The 10,168-nt window shown below is 49.2% G+C and overlaps 2 protein-coding genes across 2 annotated transcripts; one reads left to right on the top strand and one right to left on the bottom strand.

The window, feature by feature from the left end:
* Positions 1 to 1,287: 1,287 nt before the first annotated feature.
* PHACADRAFT_33591 (uncharacterized protein) lies at positions 1,288 to 2,302 on the top strand (the record flags this gene model as incomplete). Its single annotated transcript, XM_007402210.1, has 6 exons — positions 1,288 to 1,542; positions 1,596 to 1,666; positions 1,714 to 1,819; positions 1,859 to 2,032; positions 2,063 to 2,162; positions 2,193 to 2,302. The coding sequence occupies 6 exons, from the start codon at positions 1,288 to 1,290 to the stop codon at positions 2,300 to 2,302; spliced, it is 816 nt and encodes a 271-aa protein (XP_007402272.1).
* Positions 2,303 to 9,000: 6,698 nt separating this feature from the next.
* PHACADRAFT_201934 (uncharacterized protein) lies at positions 9,001 to 9,965 on the bottom strand (the record flags this gene model as incomplete). Its single annotated transcript, XM_007402209.1, has 2 exons — positions 9,001 to 9,545; positions 9,884 to 9,965. 2 exons carry the CDS (start codon positions 9,963 to 9,965, stop codon positions 9,001 to 9,003), a joined length of 627 nt encoding a protein of 208 aa, XP_007402271.1.
* Between the last annotated feature and the right edge of the window lie 203 nt (positions 9,966 to 10,168).

Below are 10,168 nucleotides of genomic sequence, written 5' to 3'. Positions count from 1 at the left end.
AGTGGCACCACAATCTCGCGCTCACCTATACTGCGTATATTTACTTCTTGCCCATCCTCATCCACCGGGGCGATCAATGTAGGTTTGACTGGACCTCAGAATTTTAGGCTGATAAAAAGTGCAACACGACGGAATCAGACAGACAGACTGTCGCAAATTACATTTCGGGCTTGAGACGTTTCGTCCCTCTTCTAAGTGCCTTGTAAGCGGAACGAAATCATTTAAACGCCTTTTAAGGGCCTTTTAAGGCCCTTGTAAGTACCTTAGAATCTGACTTCTAGGCTATCTCAAGATCTGCGCCTTTCAAGGTCAATTTGTAATTTAGGACATATTTATTTATCATTCTGAGTGGGCCTTGGGCGGGTTGGCCATCATGATGTAATATGCCTTTATTTACTTATACCTAAATTAGGCACGCGACGTTATTGCCATAATTATCTGAGAACTCTGCACATCTCGCCCACTGATCCAAAGGCTGGTAATGTAGACGACCTGGCAGCGAGCTCTTTTGTATACCCAGTCCAAACATTGCTTCCTGGGATACGATGTCCAACAGTTGCTCGCTCGAGCTCCACTGAAGACACGCAAGGCTGCGCTGGGACTCACGAAGGTAAGGAGCATGAATTTGTCAGCTGACACGAATGCTTTCAAGTTTGCCAGTTCATTTTCAAGAGAATAGCTGCATACTTTTACTTGGTATCTTTTCAGACCAGCACCGGGAGGTAACTCTATAAGTTCGATGGTGCAAATTCTGCCATGTTCATACACCTTCCTGATCTTTTTGACTTCTGAACTGCTGCAATTAATGTCTTGTTTTTTGTCTTTGCCATATTTACACTCAATTCAAGAGCAGTTCGTGATTTGGACAGATTTCGACAGAGTCCAGATAAACATGGAAGTCAATGAACAAGCCTGTGGCAAGCTAAACGAGGGATTAAATTATTGCCACAAGCGTACGTGTAGGTCTGGACAATTCAAATATACCATGGAATCCCTTATGCTTGTCCACTACTTGCTGCATATACTTTCAGTATGTTAGCTGCCATTACTCCCGTAGCACGTCTCCCTGACACTTATAATGGCAACTTCCAGTTATAAGCCATGTGCTTATCTGGCTACTCACAGCCATAGTGCCATGAAGTACAATAACTGTGCTCTCCTAGACCACCACCACCACAGCATTTGTGAGGTGACCTCTCCATGAATAACAGACCATTAGCAGATGTGAGTGCGCTCTCCGAGTAATATGTTGAAAATTTTGACACTAAATCTCATAAATTCTTTCCCATGGGGAAGAAGGTGCTCCAGAAACTCAGCAATCCTGGCAATGCACCAAGTGCAACACTGTCTTCCTGCATAAAGACATTGCTTGACTACACCTCTGTGTCAAACACACCACTTTCAAGCCAAGGCTCACTTCTCACACCAAGGTACATGGCATTGCCCATAGGGTGTGGCAGTGCTGCTGAGCCCCAAGTTATCCAGGTGGTTAAGCGTTCTATCACATCTTCACCTTGCGCTGCAGTGTACAGTATATATGAGGTATATCCAGCTAGCTATATACCCTTTGCATCGCTCACGAGTATTCGTGGCAGCACACCTGTGGTGTTTTAGCAGGGAGGGCATATACTCTTGGCAGACTGCGGAAGAAAAATGCTTGCACCAGGTATGCCGGGTGCTCACTCTCAGAATCTTTGTTAAAATCTTCTACAGCTATGAGGTCCTGGAAGCCCTCATCAATGATGGCAATGGTCCATCTCTGTCTCCTACTGCCAAACAACTTGTCCTTGCAGTACAGCATTGCTGTTTGGTGTTGCGTGTAGGTATTTCAGCTGTCTTTCAATTTGCACGCTAATAGGCCACCAAGCTTGCATCAAGGCTAGGCGGCTCTGAAACTGAACTGATGGCAGCACTGGCTCGTGATGAGGAGCACATTATGAGACCACTTGAGTTGATAACAGATGATGACAAGAGTGACATCCTACACCTCCGTGGCCCCATTGTAGCCGACCTGCTGAATCTTCTTCATCTGGTGAGTTGCATTTGCTTTGCCTGTGCGCAGCCATCTGAAGAGTATTCTGGCTTAGATTCTTCATCCCTTGCCATTGGCCGCTTCCGATATCTTTCCATGCGAAGCAAATGCATCAGAAGATGGAGCAGAAGTACGTCAACTGCAACATATATTCGTGCAGCTTTGCAAAGCATTCTGCGAGCTTCCGCATTGAATATTGCTGTCGGACATTCTCACAAGGAATTGCCATCCCATTGCTGGTGGGTCGTTTGGAGATATCTACAAGGGTGAACATAGAGGGAAGGTCGTAGCCCTGAAGCTACTTCATGCCTTTTGGTGCTATGAGGATGATGTGAAGAATCAAAAGGTGCTTGAGGTCTTGTGAGATTAACAGGGTGCATCACTTGTCATATCTTTGTCAGGCATTCCACAGAGAGGTTGCTCTTGTCCGTGGTATAAATCACAGACATGTCTGTCTGATAATTGGCATTGATCAGAAATCTTTCACTGGTCATACCTGCTCAGTGCTTCCCTGGATGAGCTATGGCAATGTTCTGCAATATATGGAGTCATTCAGATGGCTTGGGCAGGATGCCATTCAATTGGTTAGTCTATTATCTTGAAATGCATGGGAGAACAGTGCTCACAGTCTCGGTAGATCTATTAAGTGGTGTTGGGACTGGAATGCCTGCATGGGAAATGATGTGGACTTGCGTCAACACACCACGTGGGATACTGCATGGATCTAATTAGAAGGCGGCGCCGACGAGGTCTGGCGACTGTGCGTTAGCTTGTTCAGCTAGCCCAATTAACCAAGAGGTTGAGATGGGGGCTAGATAGCGACAAAGGGACTCCTTTTATACTAGTCAGGCTGCGCACGGACCAGGCGTTACATAAGCGACTGTGCTACGGCAGCTGCTAGTGTCTGGGGTACTTTGGCAGGGAAGCAAGGGCCGGTGTGTCATAGCGTATGACATTTGTCGGGCCAACGGGGATAGGATGTCCGTTGCCGATTGGACTCGGGGATAGACGGGGCTGGCGTGTCATAGTGTATGACGTTGTCGGGCCGATGGAGATCGGAGTGCGGCTGTTACCGAGGAAGCGCGATGCGGTGACGAGGCGGCGGTGATATAGGCGCGTTGATGCGCTGATGCGTGCTTGTCGGTGATGCGTTCTTAAGGTGTTTAGCGCGCGGCTTGATGTGGACTTGTAAACTGGCGCTAGTGCGCCGACAACGTTTGGAGGGTCGTACAAACATGGAATAAATCGGAGAAGATAAAAATAAAATAGGAGACCGGGGCTACGCCCACAACATTACCTCCCCCCCCCTACAATCGAGACTCCTGGTGAGAAGATATAGCCTGTATTCTGCCTGTTTCCCACTCGAATTCTGCCGCTTTAGGATTAGTGGCGATTGTTGAGCTGGAATCGGTGTGTTCGTAGATAGGCTTGAAGCAACTGTGGAGTTCGCTGAAGGAGGTGGTGGAGATCTGTCATGGTGCCGAGGGATTTTGCTTGTGGAAGTTGCGTATGCTTTCTTTGGCATGTACGTCTTTGGCAGTAATCCATTCGTCGGCACCTTGTCCGTATCCTTTCCATCTGATAAGGTACTGGAGCTGCCTACGGTAAACGCGTGAGTCCAGTATCTTTTCGACTTCGTATTCCTCTTCATTGTTGACTACTACTGGTGGAGGAGGTATAGGTTTGTTCATTCCGTTGTCATGATATGGGCTGAGCCTATCGACATGGAAGACGGGGTGAACCTTGAGCCAGTTGGGTAGTTCGAGGCGATAGTTAAGTTCTCCGATGACTTCGGTGATTGTAAATGGCCCTAGTTGTCTGGGTCCGAGTTTGCAAGTTTGCTAGTGAATCGAGATGTCTTTTGAGGATAACCAGACTTTGTCTCCGACTTTGAAAGAGTGAGGCGAGTTTTTACGGGTTTCGTAGTCGGCCTTCATTTTTTCTTTAGTCTGGCGGAGAGCTGCTTCTGCTTCTTTATGGATTTTGGCCATGCTGTCGAGTCTGTCGTTTAGTGCGGGAATACTAGAATGTTTCCCTGCTGGGACAGTGAAGTCGGGCCGATATCCGTAAAGTACTTCGAAAGAAGAGTGCTCATTTCCAGTGTGTACTCGTGAGTTGAGTACAAACTCTGCCATTGGGAGCCATTCGTCCCAGTTGTCTTGGCGTTGTGAACAGAATAGCCGGAGGAATTTAGACACCTCGGCGTTCTTTCGTTCGACTTTTCCGTTTCTTTCTGGGTGATAGGCTGTAGTTAAACCTGACTCTATACCGAGCTGTTTGTATAAACTTCGCATGAAGCGGGCTGCGTATTGTGGTCCACGATCTGAGAAGATTTTGCGCGGGATACCGTGGTGTCTGAATACTTCGCGGAAGTGTATCCCGGATGCTCCTTTCGCTGTGAGAGTAGTGCGGCACGGTGCGAGATGTACTTGATCGCTGTAGTGATCGACGTAGACGGTGACGGCGTCGTATTTCCCTGGAGATTTTGTCTGAGGAAGGGGGCCAACCATATCAACTCTGACATGTTGCCAAGGCCCGTCAGGGACCTCTTGCGGCTTGAGAGTTGATTTAGGGTGTTTGGCTCCCTTGTATCTTTGACATTTATCACAGCCAGCTACGTATCGTGCTATTGCGGAGTTCATTCCTGGCCACCAGTAATAGCGGGAGACTAGTTCGATTGTCCCGTGCTTTTCTGGATGTCTAGCAGTGGGGGTATCGTGACAGGACTCGATGATTTTATTACGAAGGGCGACATCGTTCGGTATGTAGAGCTTGCCTTTGTAATAAATGAGTCTGTCGTTTTCTTCCCACTCGGTTAGCCCGCTAACTAGCTTGTGAGGCCCCTTTGTTCGAAGACTGGAGAGAGCTGTGGAGACCTCATCGTCTAGTGAGGTCACGTCGCGAACTTCTTTTTCCAGTGGTGAACTTGTGATAAAGGCCATAGCAGCTAGTCATTTGAAATGTGCCAGTTCTAGTTCTGGGCTGTATGTAGCACTCACAAACCGGCTGTCGGGCAGAACCACTTGCATTTGGTTATCCATGTCATCAGATATGAACTGAGAGCTGGAACGAGAGAGTGGATCTGCGACGAGGTGTGTTTTGCCGGGTTTGTGAGTCAGCACGAAGTTGTAGTCGGCTAGTTTGAGAGCCCATCGAGCTTGTCGTCGTGTAAGCCATTGTGCTGTACGCCAGTATTGGAGGTTAGCGTGGTCGGTCCAGATTTCGAATGGTTTGGGCAGTCCTTCTAGGAAGTGACGCCAATCTCTTAGAGCTTTGATTATAGCCAGGAGCTCGCGATCGTGGATTTCGTAGTTGCGTTCAGCAGCGTTCATGGTCTGTGATCGGAAGGCGATAGGATGCCATAGAGTGTTGTTTGGATCTAACTGACTGATTTCTCCTCCGGTAGCGTAGCCAGAAGCATCAACTTGTACACGTGTATCTCGGTCGGCGTGCCAGAGGGCAAGGACGGGCTCAGTGGTAAACTTAGACTTCAATGTATCGAAAGCCTGTTGTTGCGCAGGGCCCCACATGAAAGGAACATCTTTCTTTGTGAGGTCATGCAACGGGCGGGCAATCTTAGAGAAGTCCTGGATAAACCAGCGGTAGAAGTTGGCGAACCTGACGAAACCTCTAACATCTTTTAGGTTCGCGGGTGTAGGCCATTCTGTAACTGCTCTAACTTTTCCTGGGTCCATGCTGATCGACCCTTCGCTGATGAGTAGGCCAAGGTACTCGATCTGGTCCTTCTCGAATTCACACTTTTCTGGACGTAGATAGAGGTCGTATTCTTTGAGATGCTCTAGTACTTTGTGCACAATTTTTTGGTGTGAGGCGAGGTCTGAGGACCAAATGAGGATGTCATCTAGGTATACTGCGACCTTTTCTTCGGCAATGAGATCTGCAAAGATCGTGTCCATGAGGGCTTGGAAGGTTGCTGGCGCGTTGGTAAGCCTGAAATACATGACGCGTGGTTCGAAGAGTCCTCTGTTAGTGACGAAGGCAGCTTTCCATTTGTCTCCAGTTTTAATCCTGACGTTGGTGTATTCCCAGCGGACGTCAAATTTGGAAAAGATCTTCACACCCTGAAGCTTGTTGATTATATCATTAGCTAGGGGCAGTGGATATCTATTCTGGATTGTGACGTCATCGAGTTTACAGTAGTCTTGGATAAGCCTGAGCTTGCCGTCTTTTTTCTTAATAAAGAAGACGGGTGAAGCAATGGGCGACTTGCTGTGGACAATATAGCCTTTCTTGATTGCATCGTCGAGGAAGGCTTGTAGCTCCTGATTTTCTGCTGGGCTCATTGGGTAGACTTTGGAACAGATTGTTGCAGGAGCGTCCGTTTTGAGGTCGATAGCGTGATTCCAGGTCCTATGTTCAGGGAGTCTTGTCGAGTCTGTTTCAGAGAAGACATGGGTATGCCGATGATACTCTTTTGGAACCAGCTGCTCGAAGGTTTTCGAGTACTTTTCCTTATTTTGCTCGACGGCGACCTTCTGAGAGTAGGTATAGCCTGCTAAGCAATAAACTTCGTCTGTGGCATTATCGAGTATACCGGCCTTCACCCAGGCCCGGCGTTCTGCTCGATTAGCTTCGACTTTAGTTAAACTTGGTGACACAGGTAAATCAGGCGATGCTTCTGAGCTGTCAGGAAGCGTCATTTCGCCTGTTTCCCAGTCTATAGTGGGGTTGACTTTCTTTAGCCATGGTAGTCCGAGGATGATATTCTCGGGGCTGATGTCTGTGATGAAGAAGTCGTATTCTTCGGGAGCCCTCAATCCAATTTTGACTTTCAGCTTAGCGTAGTGCGTGATTGCACCGGCGCTGTTAGTTGATCTGTCAATATTTCGGAGACCAATCTGTCGTTTGAGTGGTCGTTTGTAGATGTTATTCTCTCGTGCGAATTTTTCATGCAGGAAGTATCTGGTAGCACCAGAATCAATCATAGCAGGGGTGCATAGGGACTTGTTTATTCCTGATACTGTTACAAATACGCGGAAGTGAGATGAAAGATGATCTATGGATGATACAGTACACGACGAGATATGGTCCGAAGGATCAGAGTCCGAATATACAGGAGCTGGCACTGTTGAAGGCTGCTCATCTAAACCGGGCGCCAGAGCTACAGCTCTAGTCTGGGCCCTTGCTAAAAACCCTGGCTGATCTTTGCCATCAGCTCGGCTTGTTGTTTCTGCATCAGGACCATCATGTCTTTGAGGCTAGCTATGTCGGCAGCTGAGTCGTGAGATGCGGAGACGGAGGCAGATGACGAGGGGCTTCCTGACGATGTGGCTCTGACTGTTTGCGATTTAGCTGGTTGCCCATTTAAGTGCGACAGGCAGAGCTTCTTCCAATGACCTGGTTTACCGCAGTGCTGGCATTTGGTGTTCTCATGTGCGCCATCTGCTTTGTGACCTTTGGAGCCGCATACACGACAACGACCGACAATGAGCTTGTTGTATTGCTTTTTGATCTCCGTGGGGTTCTTGAGACCTTGGAAGAGGTCGTCGAAGCATGCGGCAGGGATCTCCATAGCGTCGATGCCCATGGCGTTGGGGTCGCGGAAGCCTGAGGAATGTGTTGTCGATGACCGAGGTTGCGAGACCGGTTTGCTTTGATTGGCCGCCAGGTCTGCTTTCTGCAGGTCGATCGTTGCTCCGTATTTTTTTACCAAATTGTAGTCTGTGGCCAGGGGGGCAAAGTAGAATAGCCTGTTGAGATAGTCTGAACTCATGCCAGACTTGAGACAATCGTAGAGGTCGTTATCTGACCAGCCGGTACGGCGAGAGTACGTCTCGAAGTCAGAGAGATAGTCCGCAAATGTCCTGTCGTTTTGTTTGATCGACATAAGCTTCTGCTTAGCTTCATTCTTTGCATCGACGGGTTCAAACTTTGCCGAGAACTGCATGACGAATTCGTCCCAGGAAGATTTAAACGGAGTGTTGCCGTCTGAAAGTTCTTCAATGTAAGGGCGTGCCCAGACCGCTGCGTCATCCGTCATGAAGGAGAGGATACTGGTGATCATTTTGAGTGGGTTCATTATCCAGTTACTGGAGTGATCGAGGATGATAGCGTCGTTGGCGTCTCGCGAGGCGAATATCTCTTTGTTTGCCCAGACGTATACACGGAACGTGCTGCGGAATAGCCTGGCTTTTTCTGACGATTTTCCATTGAAAGTGGCTGGTTTCTCGACAAAGGATTGGAACCGGGAGGAGGCGATGGATGTAACCGGCTGGCGTGCATTCGCCACGAATTGATTCACGGTGGTCATGAGGTTGTTGACGTTTTGGATGAGCGTGACCATAAGATTCATGACATCCTGCATGGTGGGCTGTGGCACGGGGGGGACGTCCATTGCTGTAACCGGTTCTTCCAGGTGGTACCGTGCTCGGATCCGTTCTTCTTGTTCGCTATTGATGAACAGATATGGTGGATTTTTGGCAGTAACTGGTCGTGTGCGATGCTCGTAATATTGGTTTGGACAGAGATAATTTGAGCAAGTGTTTAATTCTCTTCTGTCGTCTAGATGGTAGTCTCGTGCTTTCTCGAAGTTGAAGATGTGAGCAAAGGCCGCGCAGACTAAGCGAGTATCTGCCACTTTTTCTGATTTGTCCGAGAGGACCGAGAACGGATTTATAGAAAGTGGAAAGAGAGTTCTAGAAATATCTGTACTAGTTCTAACTTGACGAGATGGTCGAGCGCATAATCTAGTATGTACGGGTTGAGAATTTGCTCCTCGTCGTAGTCTATGTATTCAAAAACTACGTATTCCTCCAGCTTTCTAAATCAAAGTATCCGTTAACCCAAACCGCATGAAGTGCTTTAAAAATCTGGACTCGGTTATGCCGCAGTCCTTTGAACAAGATTCCTCCGATCTGTTTCAACCCTAAGTTCCAGTGGTTCCACTCCTCGATGCTTATGACGCGGGATACATCTTTGAGAGTGCGGTCGAGGTGGGCGAGTCAGTCTCAGAGCTTGAAGACGGCGCTAATGTCGTCGATTAGAACGTCGGGGCAGTTGAGCGTTTCGAGGACGTTGAAGCGTTTGAGGGTGGCTGCAAACTTTGGCACGAAGATGCGAGCAAGGTCGGCGGCTGAGTATCGAGCAAAGTCGATGGTGACGGGTTTCGGGACGATGGGTGTGTAGGTAGGAGCAGCGGTGAGGCAATCGGCTAGGGGTCGGCTGGAAGAAGCACTGGCGTGCGCGTTCTGTCTAGCGTTGGCTTGATCGCGTTGAGCTTGGAAGTGCTGGCGATTGTCGTGTGCAGCGAGCTTAGCCTGTTTGACTGCGTTCCAGTTGATGGTCGGGAGTGCGGTGGAAGGCGGTGGGAGTGTGGAGACATGCCGAACGATGGTGCGGAGCTCGGTGGTGGTGTACTGGTGGGGGGCGCCTGCTTCGCGTTCTCGACTAAGTTGGTCGAAGATGGCTTCAGGCAGCGCGCGGCAGAGGCAGGGGTGGCGCTCGTCCGCGAGGCGCTTGAAAGTGCGAGGGCGGTCGGGCAAATCTTTCGGCACTGGTTTTATGCAGGGATTAGTGCTGCGCGCGTACGTCTGCCACCAATCGCCGAAGAGACTTACTCTTCAAACGGTAGGAATAAACTTTTTTAAAACTGTGCACAGGGCACTGGATAGGGGGTAGTAGTCCGGGTGCACGAAGATCTCAACCTAATGATGTGGACTTGCGTCAACACACCACGAGGGATACTGCATGGATCTAATCAGAAGGCGGCGCCGACGAGGTCTGGCGACTGTGTGTTAGCTTGTTCAGCTAGCCCGATTAACCAAGAGATTGAGATGGGGGCTAGATAGTGACAAAGGGACTCCTTTTATACTAGTCAGGCTGCGCACGGACCAGGCGTTACATAAGCGACTGTGCTACGGCAGCTGCTAGTATCTGGGGTACTTTGGCAGAGAAGCGAGGGCCGGTGTGTCATAGCGTATGACGTTTGTCGGGCTAACGGGGATAGAATGTCTGTTGCCGATTGGACTCGGGGATAGACGGGGCTGGCGTGTCATAGTGTATGACGTTGTCGGGCCGATGGAGATTGGATGTCCGGTGGAGATCGGAGTGCGGCTGTTACCGAGGAAGCGCGATGCGGTGACGAGGCGGCGGTGATATAGGCGCGTTGATGCGCTG

The sequence above is a fragment of the Phanerochaete carnosa genome, assembly GCF_000300595.1.
Source record: "Phanerochaete carnosa HHB-10118-sp unplaced genomic scaffold PHACAscaffold_52, whole genome shotgun sequence".
In the NCBI taxonomy this organism is placed as follows: domain Eukaryota; kingdom Fungi; phylum Basidiomycota; class Agaricomycetes; order Polyporales; family Phanerochaetaceae; genus Phanerochaete; species Phanerochaete carnosa.
Note: the sequence above shows the minus strand (reverse complement) of the source record. Positions and strands in the feature narration are given on the sequence as shown.